The sequence below is a fragment of the Lissotriton helveticus genome, chromosome 6, assembly GCF_964261635.1.
Source record: "Lissotriton helveticus chromosome 6, aLisHel1.1, whole genome shotgun sequence".
Classification (NCBI taxonomy): Eukaryota; Metazoa; Chordata; class Amphibia; order Caudata; family Salamandridae; genus Lissotriton; species Lissotriton helveticus.
Genome location: NC_136067.1, coordinates 1,630,181,399 through 1,630,204,060, shown reverse-complemented (window position 1 = coordinate 1,630,204,060; position 22,662 = coordinate 1,630,181,399). Strand labels below are relative to the sequence as shown.

Here is a 22,662-nt window from a genome sequence, read left to right as displayed (position 1 = left end):
TTTCCTAAAATTCCTAGCCACTGTTCCATTCAACCAATGTAACCAGTTTTTTTGCGCTTGCTCCAGGTCCCCTGATTCTGGTGGGACAGTTGATTCAAGGTCTGTGAACCAGGCTTCAGGGGCCTGCCTTGGACATTTACAACCTTGCACTGGGCAACTACCCTTCACCTTTACTATAGGAGGTTTAAGATACCACATGGGGACAAAGAAATGATCTGTCCAGGGCATCCGGATAGGAGCGAGCACCTCCAAACTAGGGTCGTTGGAAAAGATAGTCCAAAATGTGACCCCTTTCATGAGTGGCATGATGCATCCGTTGTGCAAGTTGTAGAGCATCAAGATTGGCTACACATCTTTTCGTTGATGAATTAGTCTGATCGTCCAAGTGAATATTGAAATCGCCTAATACGGTAAAGGCGCTTTTCTCAATCAACAAGCCAACCAGAATGTCCGGCGTCGCCTCCAAAAAAGGCGTGCAGGCCCCTGGCGGCTTGTAGATGAGACTGCCCGAGAAAGAGGTGGTCGGGCTAAGTGACAATCTAAATGTAAAGGCTTTGCAGGTGTCAATCTTAAGGGGGGTGATATCGCATGCCAGAAGCACTTTACAAATGATGGCAATGCCACCTCCAATTTTACCTACTCAGTCTAGTCAGTTTATAACACAGCCATGAGGGAAGGAGGTTACGATCTTGGGTTTCGAGCTTTCTCGGAGCCAGGTCTCCGTGAGGAACAATACCACAAGCTCTTGATCCTCTATCAATAGTTTGATCTCGGTGGAGTGTTTCGGGAGGGACCTTAAATTAATTACTCCCATCTTCCAATATTTGGAGTGGTCCTTCTCTGGCCCAGTGTGCTTAGTTTGCCGGTGCAAGGTCTGTGGAGCAAAGCCACAAATGTGGCAGTTCAGTAGATGAATAGTGGCCAGTGAGTGTAGGCAAGAAGGGTAAACCACCGCCTTTAGGGCTTCTAAATCCCTTTTAGAGTATTCAATCCTACTAGTAGGAGCTCGTGCAATTTGGGCAGGGTGACTGGCTCCTTGTCCCTGCCGGTGCGGACGGGCGCAGACGGGCTTGAAGGCTCACCTAAGGCAAGAAAGCAAAAGACACACAATTGATGGATGAAATGCAGAACAAATCAAAACATTCACCCCCAGTCAAGAGATCTGGGTTAAATCCATCATTCTTTTGCTCACCATGCCACAACAGTTTAGAACGGGTCATATGCAAATCAGTCTTGACCCTGTGCCTCATGGGAACAGTCCAGCCCGAACTGCCAAGCCAGGTCCTCCCTGGAACGGACACAAGCATCCTAGGACCGGTTTCAGGGTTTCACTCCTCTCCAGCCAGAATAGCTTGATTCCAGTGGCACAGTGAGCACAGGACACACGTCTGGGCATACCTTGCGCACTTAAGGCGAGAAGGCAAAAGACACACAATTGATGGACGGAATACGGAACAAATCAAAACATTCACCCCCAGTCAAAAGATCTGGGTTAAATCCATCATTCTTTTGCTCACCATGCCACAACAGTTTAGACCTGGTCATATGCAAATCAGTCTTGACCCTGTGCCTCATGGGAACAGTCCAGCCTGAACTGCCAAGCCAGGTCCTCCCTGGACCGGACACAAACATCCTAGGACCAGTTTCAGGGTTTCACCCCTCTTCAGCCAGGCTTCAGCGTGTAGGAGAGTAGGATCTGCTTCTTATAGTTGCTCCCACTTTTTGCTGATGTTTCACTGTCTTTCGAATTTAGTCTGGCTGGGGCCCTGTTATCCAGGACCCCAGCCTAGCTGCTTCCTCTCCAAATGATTCCTTGTACTTTAGGTACACTCAGGTTTGGTTACTAGGGTACCCTTATAAGTCCCTAATATATGGTATCCTATATACCCAGGGCATAGGTACCCCAGAGGCCTACTCGGGGCTGAAGCATGTAATATGGCACCCCTGGGCAGCCTTCCAAAATGACACCACCAGTCTGCTACAGCAGCCTGTATAAGGTGGTGTATGCACCCCTTACTTAGATATAGGTTCCCTATATCTACCTTACATCACTACACATATAAACCTATCAGTCACCCCTATGGCAGGCTTTATCAATCCTGAAGGCAGGGTGCTGGGTTTTGTGTGAGAGGGTGCCCATGCATAAGCAGGGCCCCTCTGCAGCCTTCGGAATCTATTGTTCGTGGTTGTTCTGTGATACAGCCAGACCATATACTCTTAAGTGCATTATAACCTTGCGGTAAATGCTAACTTTGGAATGGCTGCAAGGAAACATGTTGTGTTTGGTGTCAAACACTTTGGAATCATACCCCCCCCCCCGCAAGTCCTGGCGGCGGGGGTATGATTCCACCCTTCTAGAGGGAGAAACATGACCACACCAGTACACCCGGTACCAGCTTAAAAGAACCCTGGCATCACAAAATGGATGCCATAGACACGAGTCTGGCCTCGTGCTGCTGGACGAAACTCCGACAGGGGAGGCCTGGACAATAGGTTTCCTGTCACAGGGAGATGTCACCACCTCCCAGACAGGCTTTAGTGTAGGGCTGGGTGGGTGCACTCCAAGAGTGCTTTGAAGTCTGCAGTGGGGGCACATTTGGTGTTCCTGTGCATAGCCCAGGTCAAACCGGTTGCAGGGGCTACCAGCCCTTGCGCTGGCATGAGACTGGACAAAGGAAATGGGTGTAGCCACCTCTCTTTCCAAACCCTCCCATAGGTGGGTCTCAGGGCTTGTCCCATAGGAACCCCTGGCAACAGGACTTTAGATTTACCTGGTCGAAACTCTGATACCGAATCCTGGAACTTCGACAATCTACAAGGCGCTAGATGACGGACGAATCTCCCTTGGAGTAAAGAAGTTACTCCCCTGCGTGGCAGGCACCAAAGATGCATCTGACCGGTTTGCATCTCCGAAGCTCCCGCCGGACTCTGAAGAATTTGTAACACAGGAGGTGGATTTCCAGACTTCCCAGAGGCCGACCCGAGCTCCCATCAAAGCTGAGACCTGTAGCCCTCGTGGGGACCATGGAACCGGAACCCCTGGACACGTGCGATCCTTGAGGCTGTGCTTTGGGTTACTTGTAGCCCAGACCCCAAGCAGCAATTCCACTGCTGATTGCCGCCTACACTCCATGAGTGTTCCGTGAGCCGGACCTTTGTGTTTTCTCTCGAGATACCTTCACGATCCCTGGTCTGTCGACCTGTGGGTCCCTGAGAAGGCAACTTTAACTTTCCGTGGGCTTACCTGGTTGCTTCTTAAGTGCCCTGACTCTCCATCGCTTGGGGAGTCCCCTGGACCTAGCTGGTCCACACCAAAGCATCTTTTCTCTTCCTGCGTGGGGTGCGGTTGCCAAGGCTTGTTGTGTTCAATCCGAGCACTGACGCCGCAGCACTCGCCATCCTTCGTGGGTCAGCTCGAATCCAGCACCTGGTCGTCGTCGACGCCTCCTGGTCCTCATGGCTGCAGAGTCAAGCTTCACCTCTTTGCCCCGAAGCACCCGACATCGGTCGTCATTCGTCTAGCGTGCCCCTGGTCACTGGCTAGTGACCTAGACTCTGTCCCCTCTGCTTTCAGGTTCTTCACATCTTCGATCTAGGCTTGGATCACACCGGACACTTTTCCTCTTCAAGGCAGCAGCACTTTGCAGCAGATCGCCTTTGAAATCAACGACGATTCCAGACACCATTTGACACCTATGCACCCGGCTTCCCAGGGTGAGGTAACTCAAGTACTCCGGTGCTCCCATGGGTGTTGGCCCTAGAACCCCCCAAGTCTAAAGGGGTTTGCTCAAAGTCCTCTCCTAACTGTCCTTAAACTTTAAAATTCCAACCGCGACTTTTCCCATTGAAGCTAACGGCGCTCGCGGCTGTGTTCTCACACTACACGCGTCCCCCGTGGGTCCCCTGTGTCACTACCTTGGGTGGTTCCTTGGGTTCCCAGCGATTCTACGTGCTCTAGGCACTGTGTCCAGTCAAGTTGTGGTTCTTATACCACTTTCTTAATATATGGTTTGGTCTCCCCCTGGGGCCCATTGTATATTGTGCTATTTACTGAAGTTCTATTGCATTTAAATTGTGCATTTTGCTCTGTAATCTCATAAAGAGATTACTAGAGAGTGTTTAGTAATAAATACATATATTTTATATATACCTTGTGTGGTTCTCCTTTCATTTAGACATTCAGGAGGTTATAATCTGGTAAACCAAGCTACTTTACACTCCTTCAAGACTTAGCCTGAAGGCTGCTCTCCATAGCTACCACTAGGATAGCTTTCAGTAAAGGTTGTCTTAAACCTATCCTCAGTAAGGGCTGTTTGGACTGGTGCAAGGTGCCCACTATAACTAGTGGACAGCATATGCCAGGCCAACTTCTCACACGGCGCCATCCCGGTTTTAAGTGCTGGCCCGGGGGTGCCAAAGCGAACCACTAGACTGTCTACCTCCAGTAATGGCTGCAGTCTAACGAACCCAACCAGAAGTGAGGGCTGGAGAACGAGTCTCCCTCCTCTCAATAAGCTGAACAAGCTGCGGAGGACCGGGGAGACTCGGGTAAAATGGCTATTCTTTCTCATATTGTATCCTTAGCTGTCAGGCCAAATGAGTAGCCACTTTATTCCCTTTGTCGTTTGCTTTGTGCTTAAGACGTAGCAGCGTGTATTCTGCACTGTGCTGTGACTTTCCTTTGCAGTGCGAAACTGGAAGTTTCGTTGTGCTCTATCTCTGCTGTCTGAAGCTCGTTCTCAAGAGTTAGTCTATCCTTGGTTTTCTGTTTACTTAATGCCCACATCAGAGAGGTGCACATACCCCAAATTGTTGCCTTGACGGCGCCCCAGGTAGCGGAAGGGTTGGTATTTTTGGACCATTTAATTGGAAGGATTCTCAAATTGCATTAAGTATGTCATCTCTTAGCAGACAGTCACCTGTCAGAGACCCCTGGAAAAAACCATTCACGGAGCTTAGAAGTTCATTCTAATGTAAGCCCCACTGGGATGTGATCAGACAGAGCAATAGGGTGAAAGTAGATCCTCATAACAGCTTGTTCTAATGATAGGCTAAGAAAGATGTAGTCAAAACATGAGTAGGAGCGGTGGGAGCGGGAAAAAGTGTACAGTCTTGAGTGGATATATGTGCCTCTCTCCAGGCGTCAAGCAGGCCTATAGATTTTTTGGCTGTTTTTAAGGCCATAGTTAAGCCACCTGTGCCTGCTCTCTGTGAGTGAGTGCTATCTATTTCTGGATCCCACGTGAGCTTGAAGTCCCCCATTATTATAATTTCGCTCTCTGCAAACTCTCCCAAGAAGATAAGGAAAAGTGGAGAAAAGTAGCTTGTGCCACGTTCGGGTGTATATCAAGCCTATTGTACACATCCTGCCCAACAGTGTTCCTTTTACCATCATCACTCTTCTCTCCTTATCTGATTTGCTACCTATTGGTTGAAATTGGAGAGAAGAATGTAAGAGAAGGGCCACCCGTTAGGCTTAGTGGTAACTGAGGATCTGTAAATTGTATGATATGCTTTGTGTCATAGTCTATGATCATCACTGCATTTGAAATGAGTCTCTTGCAGTGCCACAATAGCATATTGTCTATCCAAGAAATATTTCCATAATTTGTGTTGTTTAGCTGGATAGTTAAGCCCTGTAATGTTCCATCTCATTGTGGTTAACACCATGGTAGTGTGCGATTTAGTAAAGCAAATATGGTCATTCCTCGAGTCTCATCCCCTGTGTCTCGTCGCTCCTCTTCTTCCCCTTCTTCACCATGAGAACTCTCCCCACTCCCTCCAACCCCAGCCCACCCTGCCATCCCACTCCACATTTGAACTTGATCTCACTCATGATCTAAAAATTAAATAACATTACAAGAACTTCTGAGGAAATCGTTCCCCAACCATTAGATAATAATAAGATAGGTTATGTTTGTGTAGGTATATTTGTCATGAACCACTTAGACATTTGCGCTGTGGTAGCATTTGATCAAGGTGAACTCATATAGGTTACTGACAGGAACTATATGTCCCTCTACTCCTGCGTATGAAATCTTACTTTGAGTCTCCCCTGTAGAGTCTCAACGGGGATAGAGTAAGAAGAGTTCTTGGGTTATGCTTACTCTACCGATATCAAGACCTCTGTGAGCACCTTAGAAAAGTCTTCTTCAGTTAACAATTTCTAGTATGGCATCTGGGTCATGAGCGCCATGTGTTAGGGAATCCGCATGGGCATTGTTGCCCAGAGTCTTTTGCTTCACCTTTCGTCTTGATCGTCTTTGTCAGAACCATTGCTGTGTGCTAGAACCAGCCAGATTACTTGTCAATTGGCCTTCAGGTGAAACATCTGGGTTTGCTGGTTCTAAAATTGTTAGTCCTAACAAAGCTGCTGCCTTTTGAAGATCTGTGAAATGGGATAGCTTATTCTGGAAGTTGAATGCAATTCCGAAGGGATAAGTCCATCTATATTTCATGTTGTTTTTGCGCAGCTTGTCTGTAAGAGGTTTGAATTGTAGGCAACGAGCAAAAGTGGCTAGGGCAATAGCTTGAAAAACAGAGCCGGATGCTCCTTGGAAGAAAATCTCCTCTACCTTTCTCGCTGCCTGTGGGATTGCGTCTTTAACTTTTAAAGAGTGGAGCTTTGCCAGGACATCTCATGGTCGCTTTCTTTCGCCATGAAGGAAAGGGCCCACTCTATGGACTTGTTCAAGCTTGACTTTGGGGCCATTCTTTCCCAGGAGCTCCGAGAACAAGCCAACCACAAAGGCCTCTAGATCTAGCCCCTCTTCCAAGTGTCATAGTTTGATGTTGTTGCGTCTGGAGCGATTTTCCATAGTAGCTTTTAAATGAATTTGACATTGTGAAGAGGAGCGTTCGAGTCCGCCTATTCTTTAGTCTAGAGTCTGGGAGGCATTATCCAATTCCAGTGTCCATTCCCCCAACACAGTCCACATCTTATTGGAGAGTAGTGAACTTCAAGGTGAGGTCTGATCGAAGAGTCTCTAGAGAGGTAGCAAGATCAGCTTTGAGCTTTTCACACAGTTCCTTTTTTTAAAGTTCTGGAGAGGGGATATCAAGTTTTTCTTAATCAGTTCTATTACGCCAGTCAAGGGTTCAAGCGGATATTGGTCTCTCGCCTCAGCGTGTTTGAAGTAGCTCGCACTCTATTCGTTTGTGATTTTTTCAGAGGCATGTAGATCGTGACTATTCCTGTTGATTAGGGAATGGCACTGAAATGTCCCCCATATCGCCAGTGGCTGTACCAGATGCTCTTTTTAAGGTAGCCCTGTGTGTCCTACCTGCCTTTGGGTTGTCCTTAGGACAGGTGGGGAGGATTCCAAACCATGATCTCACTTCTAGGTGCAAGCATACCTTGTTTCCTTGTGTTAGAGTAGTGCTGAATAACTCCTTGCCATCTGCTCCAGTCCAGGATGTGGATACCTAGCACTGAAAAGTCAAGTCCCCAACCTCTGCAGTGTCTGCTGTGTGATCTGGCTTCCATAGCTGCCAAGGCTTCAGATTGGTATATGTGACACATCATAATTTCAGGAAAATTATGAGTGACATTTCAACAGCTATGAGTGACATTTTCTTGCAAGCAAAAGTAAGTAATGAAGATGACGAGGAAAACATAAATATCACAAGTTACAACTGTTTGACCAACGAGAAACTCAAAAAACTCACCGAACTAAAGTGTGCTAATGGCAGGCAGCTGAAAATTGAGCAGAGCACTGCAGAGTCAGACTGCGTGACTGCACAGTTGTAGATGTTTCTGTTTGCTGCAGTTTACATGACTGTTCGCTCCTAAGTTTTTTTTTGTACCACCAACCCTCCATGGTAATGAATTTATCGACCTTGGAAAGAAGAATGGCTGTGGAGGTCCTAATATGATCCAAATCTGTGTCTTGCAGGCTAGACACAGATTAGTAGCGTGTTTCTAATACACTGAAGCTTGCTTAGGAAATAGCCACTTTCGCTATAAAAAATACCCATAAAGAAACTACATATGAAAAATGTAATATTGATACAGTCTGTAACGCACTACAAAACATTCTTATACATAGTTTTGAAATAATAAAGTAATTGAATGTAAAATATGTTATTTAAAGGTTTTTTGGTTTCATTTGTACAAATAAGGAGGACAAAGTCACTGAATCTCAATGATATTAGTGGTTTGATAGATAAAGATGTTGCGATTACAGAAAGTTATTGCTTGCTATATTATTTCACTTCTGACAGATTCATGCAAGTGCAAATATCACACATGTGCTTCAAGGCACTGTAAAGCAGACATTTCCTAAAAATAAACATGTACAAATTAAGTATTTCATGGCTACAGTAATTCCCAGCCCTCAGCCCCACGACCCATAATTCTACCATTTCTCAAAGCAAGTGCAAGCTCTCACTTCATTCCATTCTTCGTACCTGCTAGAAACCTCCGACGACTTTGAAACTCCCTATGCATATCAGAAGGACACAAGGCGCGCTGGATTATAGAATATAGAGCTGAATTTCTGTCGGACTCCTGGGCATTTTAGCTTCCAAAGTCTTGAATTAGAATTCAACCACGGCGACACGCTTCGGTTGTCTTGAAATTCACAGAAGAGAGGGGGTTGCAAACTTATTTAACTGTATTACTAGTGAAATCAGCCCTATTAGATCTTCTTTTTGCTGCAGGCATTAAACAGACACTCGGCAAAGAGGACCTCGCCCCCTGCTCTTTTCTTCTGACCATTGCCTCTACTTCAAACCCTTTGCAGGGTCTTACTCCCCAATTCCAACAGGAGGCTTCTGGAACGCCACGTGGCCGAGGGAGTTCAATAATAGAAAGGGAGAAGGCCTGGGTATACAGGCAATCGACAGCGCAGCGCTCCCAAGGTCCAATAATGTCTATATTTTATTTTTGTTTTCCTTTCTTAATCAAGCGCTTTCTATCCCTGCTTACGGTGGTGCAGTAGCACAATCCACGGCGGCCTAGAGCAGACGTCCTCCTCCCCTAGCTCATTGGCGCGCGACCCCGATCTTGAGGTCAGCCAAAGGGGGCATCATTGGTGTCCCGGTGCGGTCGTCTGTAGTGCTGCGACCCCCCGCCCTCCCTCTTGATTCCTGTCTCCTCCACTGCTCTAATGTTCCCATGCCCCTCTAGGAGCAGCTTAAAGGTAAGGTGATTCCTCCCGGGCCTCCCACCCTCCGTACCTGGTGTAGGTGCAGTCTCTCCAGTTGTCGTTTTCGGCCTTGCCATACTGCTCCACTGCAGGGAGAAAGCCATCCGGGGTGAATTAGGATTGTGCCGTTGTTTCCACCGGAGTCACGACGTGTGCTTCGCTGAGCGGGAACCCGGCTTCACCAGGTCTATCTTGCACTTTTCAGTGGGTTGTGCCACAGCTCGTGTCTCCCGTCTCTGAGGCCCATGGTTCTCGTGTCAGTGCTTCTGGAGGAAGGGGAGGATTAATTATTCTTCTCGTCATCACCTTCCATGGTCCACAGCCAGTATCGGATTGGGAAGGCGGGCAGTCGGGCATCGGCTGATGGGCCAGTACCCAGGGTCACCAGTGGGCCAGTTTTTGTTAGCTCAATCAACCGGCCCACAGCGCCTTATTTTATTTATTTATTTATTGCGATTTTATATATTGCAAACATTACCCAAAGGTGTCAGAGCGCTTTACAAAAGAACCAGTTGCGATACATAAGGATTTAGGATTACATGAGTTACATAAAAGATACAAACAGAAAAAAATTGCAGATGTACAAGTTGTAAAGTCACACAAGGAAGAGATACAAACAGAGAAAATTGCAAATGTACAAGTTGTAAAGTCACTCAAGGAAGAGATACAAATGGATAAACTCTAAGACTCACATAGGATTAGTAGTGAGTACAAGGGTCTACTACATATACTAGTGGTTAGAGTTATCTCTATATACATATATATACAAATATTAGGTTTGCACAGGATTACATTTTACTAGCGATTAGGCTGGACATGTATATATCACATATTTACAGAGTTAACAGGGAAATAAAAAAAAATCAAGGGGTAGAGACGGATAGATCGGGAGAAGAGTCGGAGGCTGAGATTGGTGAGAGGAGAGAGGGGGACCTGAGGGGGAAGAAAGAGATAAGGCAGTCCAGCAAAAGAGAAATCAATGAAGGTCGGCAGGATGGAATCCAGTGGACCAAAGGAAAGGACAAGAATCCACAAAATGGCGGACCCGGGTCGTGGGCATCGATGCCTTACTGCCTCTTCGCAGCCCAGCCTCTGTAATGTGGAGCAAGCATCATGGCAGGCTCGGAGGGGGTAGCTTGCAGCAACGTCTCTCGGTCAGTATTCTCGCCCCTGAAGACTTTAGCTTAGTCCCCGTGGAGCCGGGGCAGACGCTCACTTACCTGTTGTGCTGTTAAACTGAGGCACCTGGCAGGGAGCAGGTTATGTGGCCGGTGGACCATTATCACCTCAGCTCCCTGGAGTAGCAGCAGCTCTCTACTTTACTTTATCCCTCCCCTGCTATGTCATCGCCCAGAGGCCATACTTGGCTGGGGAGGTTGAAGGGTAAGTGTAGGGGCCTGTTGTTGGCACCTTAGTGCCAGAGTCTTTCAGGCCTTGGTAGACGGACGGGTGTATGGATAGGTCTCGCTGTGAGGCATCTTTCAGCGAGAAAAATTGAAAGGATGTAATGTTAGGGTCAGCGCTCAGTGCAACATGCTGTGATTCTGGGCAAGTAACTTAATTGCCTAAGGCCTAGAACAAACATTAATTTGATCTTTTTTTAATGTGACTGGTGCTCATATAATCACTGCCCTCGGGCTGAGTTTACTTTAAAATAAAATAAAAAATAATCTTCTGTCTGCCATGTTTTAAGAGTCTGCATTAGGAGTTGTGGCGTTTCGGCCAGTTTATTTCACCTCATTCCACCAGTCAAAAGGTAGTGCTTCTAGCTTTCACCTGGCTCTATGAGCTTTAAAATATGTAATTTATCAAACATTTCCTAAAAATGAGCCCAATGAGACTAGCCAAATGCTGTTTTATAAATGGGTGAAATCCGCGCATGTGGGCCACTTTTTTTAAGGTGTCCACGGGCCAAATTGTGATCCCAATCCGACCCTGTCCACAGCAGCAGGGCCCCGGTGTGGGCCAAGTTGCTTAAGAAAAGTTGCAAAATCCTAAATTTCCCATGCGAACCCGGCGGAGATCACACGGGTCATGTCTGAGCGGCCATGATGGTTCGTCATGTCCCTTCTCCAACCAGTTTTAACACATTGCGAACAATCCTATCTATTTCGTACAACAGTGGTTCTTGTACAACAAAACTTTCTAGTACTACAAAAGTGCGTAAAGCACCTAGGTTGTGTGGGGTCCCTGTAATCATTAATTATTTTCTGTTTCTCCTTTGTTCCCATTCCTGAACCTCACATACAACAACTGCCTAATGTTTTAGGTCTGTGCTGACAACATGCGGTTTGCTTAGAGAGTAAACTAAAACCCTGTTCACTACTTGGCACTTATTGTAATGACGTGAGGGCACTAGGACCTGCCCGGGGGGGCAGGACGAAGGCAGGCGGAAAGGGAGGAGTCGGGGACTGAGGAGACAGTTAGCCCATGAGTATAAAAGAGAGCAGACGTATAATCAATCAATCAATCAATCATGCCATTTGTATAGCGCACTACTCACCCGGGAGGGTCTCAAGGCGCTTGGGGGGAGGGGTATGCTACTGCTCGAACAGCCAGGTCTTGAGTTGTTTCCTGAAGGCGAGATGGTCCTGGGTCAGCCGAAGGTGGATGGGGAGGGAGTTCCAAGTCTTGGCAGCCAGGTAAGAGAAGGATCTTCCTCCGGCGGTGGCTCTTCGGATGCGTGGTACGGCTGCGAGGGCGAGGCTGGTGGACCGTAGCTGGCGGGTGGGCGTGTAGAAGGTCAGGCGGTCGTTGAGGTACTTGGGGCCCAGGTCGTGGAGAGACTTGTGTGCGTGGGTGAGGAGCCGGAACGTGATCCTCTTGTCGACGGGGAGCCAGTGCAGGTTCCTCAGGTGGCTGGAGATGTGGCTGCGTCGGGGGACATCCAGGATGAGTCGGGCGGAGGCGTTCTGGATGCGCTGGAGTCTTTTCTGTAGCTTGGCTGTGGTTCCGGCGTAGAGGGCGTTTCCGTAGTCCAGTCGGCTGGTGACGAGTGCCTGGGTGACAGTCTTCCTGGTCTCGGTCGGGATCCAGCGGAAGATCTTGCGAAGCATACGCAGGGTGTTGAAGCACGATGAGGAGACGGCGTTGACTTGTCTGGTCATCGAGAGGGAGGGGTCCAGGATGAAGCCCAGGTTGCGTGCGTGGTCGGTTGGCTTGGGTGCGGTGCCCAGGGCTGGGGGCCACCAGGAGTCGTCCCAGGCGGAGGGCGAAGATCCCAGGATGAGGACTTCCGTCTTGTCCGAGTTCAGTTTCAGGCGGCTGTCCTTCATCCACTCGGCGATGTCTTTCATCCCTTCGTGTAGGCAGGTTCTGGCGGTGTCAGGGTCTCTGGTGAGGGAGAGGATCAGCTAATAAAAGTGTCCCGACAGTTCCCGCCGAGTCTGTGTCTTTGTGGCCCCCAAGACATTACATCTGGCGACGAGGGTGGCCACGGGACCTGCGGTAGTGCGGAAGTGGCTAACCGCGTCGGAGTACGTCGCTGGATGCCTGGCAGTCGTGGCGTGTCCAGTGTGGTGGGCCGGCTGTCTATTTCGCGGCTGAGTCGCTGCGCAAGTGTCCTCGCGCGCTGGGAGCCCACCCCAGCTGTCCAGAGGTGTGTGCGCCTGCTGGGAGCTCACCCTAGCTGCACCGTGTGTGTGCTGCGTGCTGTGGGGTTGGAGCGCTCCGTGTTGCCTGCCTGCCAGGAGCTCACCCCGGCGCTGCTGTCATCGCCCGAGGCTGCCTGAAGGAGCCTCCCTCACCTGGTATTCCTGCGACGCTGTGCCTGGGAGCGGGTGAGTGCCTGCCGGTACCGGCGATTCTGGAGGGAAGGGCTCTCAGTAGCGGCTGCAGGAGGCCATAGTCTCGGCCTGAACGAGATTCTCGCGGCGGCCATTTTGAGGTCAGGCACCTCATCCAACCCCCTGTCAGGGATCATCAGTGGCCATTTTGGGGTCAGGCAGAGAGCCGGAAAGCCAACAAGCATTGGCAAATGCAAAGAGAAATAAACAAGCATTGGCGAATGTAACGAGATACATAAACAAGCACTGGCAAGTTCAACTACAAAAAAATAAGAAGAAACAAATAATAAAGAAAATCAACAAGCATTGGCGTATGCTGCCAGTATAGTCAACAAGCTGTGTCAAATACAACTCGAAGAGAGAGAGGTTCACTAGTGAGTAACTGAAAAAGTCCCACGATGTCTGGATCTCGTCAGGAAAACGCTGAACCCGGTCCCATGGGTGTGCTAGGAGTGTCATTCTTGCGTCCTCAGGAGCCCCTCACTCTTAAATCTGTTGGGGGTATGGGTCTCCGGTGGCAAGAATGGTTAGAGGATTTCACGGACTTCATGAAAGGGTCCCACGTGACTGATGCAGGACAGCAATTGATCGCTCTAAGGAACCTAGTAGGTAAAGAAGTCGGACCGATCATAAAAGAATTACCTGCTGCGTCCGCTGCTTCGTATGCTGATGTCTGCGAGGCACTCAACCGCAAGTTCCTACACAAAAAGAATGTTGACTATGAGCGATACATGTTCAACCTGGCATCACAGTAGAAAGGAGAGCCAATGAGTGTATTCATCACAAGTCTGAGATGCTTAGCACGATACTGTGACTTTGATTCCTTTTCCACAGAGGATGCACTCAGACTGAGCATTATAGAAGGGTGCTTATAAGAATCTTTGCGATGCAAACTGCTTAAGAAAAGTTATTGACTAGATGAGATAGATCAGGCTGACGAGCATGCGAAGAAAATGGAGGCCGGGAGAAGCGAGAAACGTGAGCAAGCTTTCAGACTTCAGTCTAGACAGACGCATAAACGCTCCCCACCACAAGCTCGCTCCTCCAGATCCAAAAAGCAGCACCATCCTTCAAGTCGTCGGCGCCGAAGTTCAAGTCGCACCAATCAAAGATCGGAGCGACAAGTTAAGTGCTACAGATGTGGCTATGATTTTCCACACGCAGACACATGCCCGGCTCTAGGACAAAGGTGCCGGAAGTGCGGAAGAGACAATCACTTTGAAAGCGTGTGTGGAACTCCCCATAATGAGGAGCAACGAGAGCCCACCAGGCAGTTTTGTCCCTCAAGCAGTCGCCACCATGCCAGAGCAGTGCAAGATAGACGAGACTCGTCCACTGGGTCGTCATACTCCAGCTGTCACTCCCGCCGGACATACCGATCTTGCCGGTCTTCATCAAGAGAGTCCAGATCACTGTCACCCATCTCACAAGACAGTGACGAATATATTTCTGCTTTGTAGCGGATCCCGACCGTCTAAAGGAATATCCACGACTTGACATCAAGATTGGCTCCCACCATGCTAAGTTTGTGCTGGATAGCGGAGCGTCCCTCAATTATATACCAGTGGCTGAATACCAAAGAATGAGGACACCACCAAAATTGATCAATGCCCATGTGTGAGTATACACGTGGATGTCCAAAAAGCCGTTTCCCAGTCTTGGGAAGTTTCCGACGGATCTATCTTATCAAGATCGCACCATCCAAGCCTACATCCAATTAATCGATGGGCCTGAAGCTGACTGCCTCTTGAGTCTGCCCACGGCAGAACGGTTGAGACTTGTGGACATGCTTAACAAAGTCGACGACAAACTGGACATCACTCAAAAATTACCCAAGCTCTTCCAAGGTTTTGGAAAAATGAAGAATTGTCAAGTTCGGCTCCACACCAATGAGCAAATCACGCCGGTGGCTCAACATCTCAGGAAGATCCCCTTTCATTTGCAAGAAGCTGTGGAGAAGGAGCTCCAGGACCTACTTGAGGCTGACATCATCGAGTGGACAGATGGACCGAAGCCATGGGTCTCTCCAGTCGTAGTGGTCCCGAAGAAAGGATGTATTGACATGAGAGCGCCCAACACTGCCATAGAGAGGGAGAGGCCCCCAGGCCCCCACATTAGTGGCATGATTGCGTCACTCAATGGAGCCAAAATATTCTCAAAATTGGACCTTAACAAAGGATACCATCAATTGGAGCTGCATGAGCGATCTCGATACATCACAACATTTTCAACCCATTTGGGGCTCTTCAGGTACAAAAGACTCAGTTTTGGTGTGTCCTCGGCCGCTGAAATTTTTCAGGAAGCAATTCGGAGAACAATCCATCAAGTTTCCCACGTACTGAACTATAGTGATGACATCTTGGTGTACGGGGCCACCACTCAAGAGCATGACACAGCGCTGGATCGGGTCTGCCATGCCCTGATGGAAGCCAACCTCACGCTCAACCAGGACAAATGTGAATTTCATAAACCAATGCTGAAATTCTTCGGCCACGTCTTTTCTGGAAAGGGCATGAAACCTGATCCCGACAAAGTAGCTGCACTAAATGATACCCAGAGCCCGGGCGACGTTGGGGACGTGCGCTCGTTCCTGGGCATGGCCAGTTACTCCGCCAGGTACATACAGGACTACGATAAGCTACCCCCTGAGAACTCTCACCAAACAGGGGCAGCCATTTCAGTGGTCATCACAGTGTGAACACGCCTTCAGAGACATTAAGAAAGCAGTGGAGTCTGCCGAAAACATGGCCTACTTCAACCCGAAGAAAAAGACAGCAATAACTGTGGCCGCTAGTCCTGTGGGACTAGGAGCCACTCTGACGCAATATGACAGAGATGATGACCAACGCCACATCGTAGCGTACGCCAGTCGGAGTTTAACAGACACCGAGAGGGCGTATTCACAACCCGAAAAAGAAAGTCTGGCCGTGGTCTGGGCCTGCGAACATTTCCACATTTTCATATTCGGGAAGCATTTTACTTTGGTCACAGACCATCAAGCCTTGATCACCATCTTTGGAAACCCCCTAAGATGCCACCCCGGATAGAGAGTTGGGGCCTTAGGTTACAGGAATACACATACACCATTGTACATAAGCCAGGGAAGGCGGCAACCTTTGCCGATTACATGTCTAGACACCCAAACCTAACCAGTAAATCCAAATGGTCGATTGCGGACGAATACATACATTTTGTGGTGGATCAGGCCAGACCTCCTGCTGTCCCGCTGGAAGCGATCTGCGAGGCCACTCACTCAGACGCTACCCTAAATGAAGTCAAACGCCGCATCCAAACCAGTAGCTGGCGACACACAGAAGTCAAGGGACAAGGCGATCAGATTGATGACCAAGAAATGTCCGCGATCAAGCACGTCCATGATGAACTATCAATAGCGGCCAATGGTCTCGTCCGAAGAGACAACCAAATTGTAATTCAGAAACAACTAAGACAAGGGGTCATCAGCCTAGCCCACGAAGGTCACCGGGGCATTGTAGCCACGAAAAGAGCACTGCGAGAGCGAGTCTGGTTTCCGACGCTGGATCAGTGGTTGAGACAACGCTGAAAGATTGCCCACAATGCCAACTTGTGAGCCGTCCACATCCTCCTGCACCACTGCAAATGTCTCCACTGCCGGATGGTGTCTGGCAACAAGTTGCGGTTGACTTCTTTGGGCCGTTCAAGTCGGCGCAATACGTCCTTGTCACCACGGATGAATACTCCAGATTCCCGTTTGTACAACTAAGCACGTCCACCAAAGCATCCAGCACCATACCAATCCTGGATAAAGTCTTCGCTGCTTGGGGCATTCCCCAGGTGGTGAAATCTGACAATGGGCCCCCATTCAACAGTCATGACTTTGCCGATTTTGCTCGCCACCCAAACTTCAAACATCGCAAAATCACACCACTCTGGCCGCAGGCAAATGGAATGGTGGAACGATTCATGGCCACAGTCAAGAAAGCCATTCAACAGGCGGAGCTCACTCGAAAGAACATACAAACAGCGCTCAATGAAGTATTACATGCATATCGAAACACGCCTCACTCCACCACAGGCAAGTGTCCGGCCACCCTCATGCTGGGTAGGCCAGTGCGCACCAGACTGCCCATGATGAATCCCCCTGAGAGTGCCCTGTATCCTGATTCTGATCATGAGAAAATTGCGGCAGTGGATAAACTAAAGAAGGAAAAGATGAAGGGCTACGCAGATGAACGCCGCAAAGCCTCCCACGCTGCAATTCGTGAAGGGGACTGGGTGCTGGTACGGCAGGAGCAGCAGAGAAAGACTGACTGCAAGTATCATGAGACTCCACTGAAGGTCATGAAGCAGAAAGGAACCATGATCACTGCTGAAACGGATGGAAGAAGAGTCACCAGGAATGTGACGCACTTTAAGAAGTGCAGTCCTAGTGTTAAAGAACTACTAACCGAACCAGTCTCTGAGGACAATGGATCTGAGACACTAGCTAGCAGTAGTCAGGTGTCGACGCTAGCTCCTGATGGGCGAGAGTCAGGTACTCCTGATCTTCAGTTGCGCCCCAGTCGGACCATTAGAAAACCGTCATGCCTCATTGAAGAACTGTAAGTGGAGATATTCAGCGACGCGAAAGAAAGGGTGTTGATGCATTGTTGTGTTCTTGTTTTTCTTTACAGAGGGGGGAGATGTAACGACGTGAGGGCACTATGACCTGCCCGGGGAGCAGGACGAAGGCGGGCGGAAAGGGAGGAGTCGGGGACTGAGGAGGCAGTTAGCCCATGAGTATAGAAGAGAGCAGACGTATAATAAAAGTGTCTCGACAGTTCCCGCCGAGTCTGTGTCTTTGTGGCCGCCAAACATTACACTTATGATATGTTTTAAAGTTATCGAAGGCACTGAGGAAAGAATAGCTTCAATTTATTGGCTGCAAAATGAAGTTTATTCTATTTTGTTTTTGAAACCATCACTTGGCGGCAACATTTTATTTTTAGTAAACACTTGAGAAAATGGTATGCTAATTCCTAACTGAACAGCATCCCTCCTCTGTCTCTTTTGTGTAGTGGTAAGTCCCTTGAGATACTTCACATCAACAGTTGTCAAAAATGTACACTTAAGACATGATTCATAAACATAGAAATTTGCTCTGCTTGGGTTACACCTACCTTAGTAACAGATTTCCACATTTATTGACATTATTGAAATTCACAAGGAGCAACAAGAATACTCCTGAGAAGCATTGACACATGTACATATTTATGCATTCTGAATTGTAGAAGGTGTGTATTTCTCAATAGATAAGTATAATGCGTCATTTTTGTTGCCACTTCTATCATTTCCTTTACCAGGAAAACATTTACTGCTATTGAATATGCATGACTTGAAATCAAACTGTCTTATGAAGATCTTGCTGACCGAATACTGTAATCTTCTGTGAAATTGAGATATTTATTTAATGTTGGCTTTGCTTTCAGAATAGCATGTCTGGCCACATAGCATGTGTGTAATTTTGCACAAAAGCTAATGCTCCTCGCATAGAGATATTTGTAAGGATTTACGCATGGTCAGTTTGTCACAATATTAAGACTGCTGATCTTTATAATGCTGCTCCATAAAGTGAAGTGTCTTTTTTGTTTAGATGTACTCCTAAATTAACAGTAAGTGCCTCCTCTTCCTCTCCTTATCCTTACGTCTTTCTCCTTCTGTGTATCATTTTCCCACTGTAGAACCAGCATGCTGCTTCTTCCAGTTTCTGTAATGATATAACCTTATAGTTGTCTTGACTGGTTTCTGTTTACAGAAATTGTAAACCAGTTGAATGCTCTGAGCAGCTTAGATGAAGATCACGATGACTGCATAAAGCAAGCAAATATGCCTTCAGCTAAATCAGCCAGTACCTCTGAAGGTCTATGAGCTTTCCTCTTTTCTTTCTGTTTCTCAATGTCTGTGTTTACTGTGACCTGTTCCCTTCTCACTTCTGCTTGTATTCACTTGTCAGTTGTCTTTGTGCTTTCTCATCAGTGCAGTCTTCGGTAATTTGTAGTACATCCAACTTAATAGGTAGTTTGGAAAACAATTTTCTTAAGATTTGATTTTATCCAGACACTGATATATTTTCACTACAAGGAAGCAGAAACCTAATTTTTATTCGTTGTAGTCAGAAAATCTGATTCTAACCAATGCAATCATTCTTCTGTGGCTCAAAATGTGAAGAAGAGATTGTGTGGGAAACAAAATGACATTAATTGGTTCCTCTTCAGCGTACATACGGTATACAATTATGCACGTTTGTGTGCTCATAAATTTAAATGCACAAAAAGTATGTATATATATATATATATATATATATATATATATATATATATTTTTTTTTTGTTTCGAAACCAGCTCCTTCGAATCTCGTTTCCTGAATATATATATATATATATATATTTATATATATATATATATATATATATATATATATAGAGAGAGAGAGAGAGAGAGAGAGAGAGAGAGAGAGAGAGAGAGAGAGAGAGAGAGAGAGAGAACACAAAGTTTAAATGGAGTTACAGTTGACTAACGTTACCAGTGGCTTGCCCATAATAACTAAAAAGTAATGAAATGCAACTTTTAAGATGCTATTTTTATCTTATGTCACAACCCCACCGTACTAAATCAAACTGAGCTCCCATCCACACATAATCATTTGATAAGTTGATTCCTATAGCGTTGCATCTTATCATAAGAAGGGTGTCATTAAGTACAAACTTCGAGTTCCGACGGAAAACCTGGACTACTTATTTTTGAAAAGGTTGATGTACTACATATTACATTTCTATATACGGTTGATATTGTGATCATACTTTTTTGAGGGGAGGGTTGCAGTTTATCGCTGGTTGGACTAGACAAACACTTGGTTAATGGAACAAATGCACATGGCCTTTGTTTGCCCTGTTGAACATGTATTTTCGTGTGTTTCCAGAGCTCATCAACAAGCTTCATTTTCTGGATGAGGGGGAGAAAGAGATGGACAATTCAAGTTTAAACCCATTTGGAGATTCTGATGTGGCCGAAATTAATCCCTTTGGGGAGGTCGATGTTGAAGGTAATGCTTTTAGTGCAGTTATTACATGTTTTGTTATGTCATGTTGTATAGACGTATAATGCAGAATGTCACTCTAGTAGCATCTTGGCTCTACTCCTCTGCCACGGATAGTCTAGCAGTGTTCTAATTATTGATGAAGGGCCAGGTTCCGAATGTCCTGTGGATTTGGAAGTTGTTTTTGGTGCTTTAAAGTCCTAGATGAAAATTGTGTGGGTTACCATGATGGAGACACTGTTGCTACATTTTGGCTTTTTTAAAAGCAGTGAAGAATGAGCTGGCTCATGCATACAGATTTTAGAACATGGACTGGGATATAGCTCCCTTATTTAGGAATTCAGAAAGGAAGACTTTGCGGGTGTTTAGTCTGGTGAGCAGTGCATTCCAAAAGGAGGAAATGCTGAATACCCTAGAATGTTTTCATGGTTATGTGAAAGTGTGTGAAGGGGGCGTGGCCAATCAGGCTGCGATGGCGGACGCTACCTGCTGAGGCTCCGTGAACGGGCACAAAACTTGCCCGTCCTATCGCGTCCAACTAGTTGGCAAACATACCCACCGACCCCGGAATGCGGGCAGAACCTGGTGATGGACCTAAACCCTGCTCCGGAGCCGACGTTTCCGTTAACTGCCGCTCAATACGAGACCAGGCTCCAGGAACAAGATGGCACCTGCCCACCATCGGCACCCACACCCCAGCGGTTGAGCTCCCGCCGACTCATGGGGATCCTGCAACGGGCTCCACATCACCCCAAATGTACCCGGGGGGTGACGGCGAGGCACTGGACCCCCCCTCGTGGTAATTATTCTGGACATTGTGCCGCACTACAAGGACCTGAGTTCGAACTGATGAGCGGAGGCCCCCGCTCCTGTCAAGCCACAATACCCTCGCAAACACGACTGCCTTGGCCCCTCACCTGAGTGCCGGAAGGCAACACGGGGGAAACTTTGGAGCCCAGCCACCCGGCGGAGGCCCCCACCGGACTGTCTCTCAGAGCTTCGATGCTCGGCGACATTCCGGCTGCCGCACTCAGCTCTTCTGTCCCAGCCCGGCGCGGGCGCCGGTGATTAATGTCCCGGATTCTAGCCACATGCTCCAAGTATAACGGGGACGTATCCTGCATTCCCAACCAGGTTTGCGGGAAGGGGGAGGCTTCCAGCCCCAGGATTGTGGCTCCCGCCAACGGCAGCTGCTGTGAACGGCCATACCTGACCCTAAAATGGTGCCTAACCGCCATCAAGATCTGCATTAGCGAGAGGAGTGCGGCGGGCCCAGTGTCAGCGTTCCTCGCGTGGAGTGCCGGTGGGTGTACAACTACAGGCACAGTTTACAGTACCTCATTAATTATTGCAGTCCAGCCGCCTTTCCACACTTCTCCCGCCTTGCACCATCACAACCAGCGGCAGCCCCAGGGCCTTCGAGGGGTCAATACAGCAAAGACCTTGACCCACAGCACAGAGCAGGCAGTGACCCTCCACGAGGTAGTGGCTCCTGGACACACCTGACCCCAACGTGCTGACTGGCGGCGCCCCGGGGGTCCGTAACGTGCGTGAGATCCTGGCACCCTGCCTGAAGGAAAATTATGGACAGCAAGCCTGCGGGAGCCACGCAGAGTGCCATGCCTGGATAGTGACGGAGCTCTAACTAGTCAAGGCGGTGGGGACCCCCAGCTTGATTCCAAGGTTCTGATTCGTGCGAGTCCAGCCAAACAGTTGCCAGCAGCATGCAGGCACGGCACGTTGGTGAGAGGGGGTCACAGGCGCATAGGGCGCAACCGCCATTAGGGGCGGCCGCCCAGAGTGTGCCCGGTGGATCCACAGAAGCGGCCCAACTAGGTTGGGTGCAGCTGGTGGGCCGCCTGAGTGCCCAGCTCTTGCCCGCCTGGCCCCCTTTCCCCCGCGCCCAACAGCAGCCCTAACATCGCTTCAAATTCAATACCAGGTTGGCCCGTAGGCCGTAAAAGTGATACTGGACTGACTGGGGTGGGACCCCCGCTGCGCTCTACTAACATTCGCTCCTTGCCTGCCTTTCTGCGGCATCTCCTCACTATACGCGGCGGCAATCCCCTCAACGACTACCAGGTCCATCAATAGTGTGCCACACCAACCAGAGGCAAAGCAGCGCTCGACAAGAGCCCACATAGTGCCCTGGCAACCGTGCATTGCTACAATCGACACAGTGGGGAAGCTGAGAGCCGCAGCGAATACCGCGATGCAGGGGACTGCACTAAACTCTCCCATGGGTGCAAAATCAGCATCCTGTAATGAATCTGCAGCAGCGTCGGACCTATCCCTCTCAGATAAATTAGATATGGTACTGGCGCTATTGAGCACTCCAGAGTATCCATGCAAGAGCAGCTGGGCACCCTGACAATGGACATTAGTCTCCTTCACGACGACCACCGCAAATTGGCGGATAAAGTATCGGATGATGAGAAGCTAATTGCCCCCATGCAACCCTCAGTCAAAGCACAACAGGAGACGCTGCAAACTCTCTTAGGCCGCATGTCGACGATGGAAGAGTGCATCGATGATCTAGAAGGCCGCTCATGGCAATGAAATATACGTGTACTTGGGCTTCCAGAAGACATTGAAGGGGCGGACCCGGTGGGGTACATGGAAACAGGGACTAAATCTTTCACTTCCAGCGCGGACCAGACAGTGTTCTTTTCTA

The 22,662-nt window shown here is 48.3% G+C and overlaps 1 protein-coding gene across 6 annotated transcripts in view; it reads left to right on the top strand.

The window, feature by feature from the left end:
* Positions 1-22,662, top strand: part of EHBP1 (EH domain binding protein 1) — a 2,232,712-nt gene that overhangs the window by 775,873 nt on the left and 1,434,177 nt on the right. For 4 of the 6 annotated variants that reach the window (XM_078649460.1, XM_078649459.1, XM_078649456.1 and 1 more), the window contains exon 7: positions 19,872-19,994. In XM_078649460.1, coding sequence (XP_078505586.1) covers positions 19,872-19,994 — 123 coding nt within the window. Of the gene's footprint in view, positions 1-18,707; positions 18,813-19,871; positions 19,995-22,662 lie in introns of all 6 variants that reach the window. The other 2 variants (XM_078649458.1, XM_078649455.1) reach the window with 1 other exon arrangement.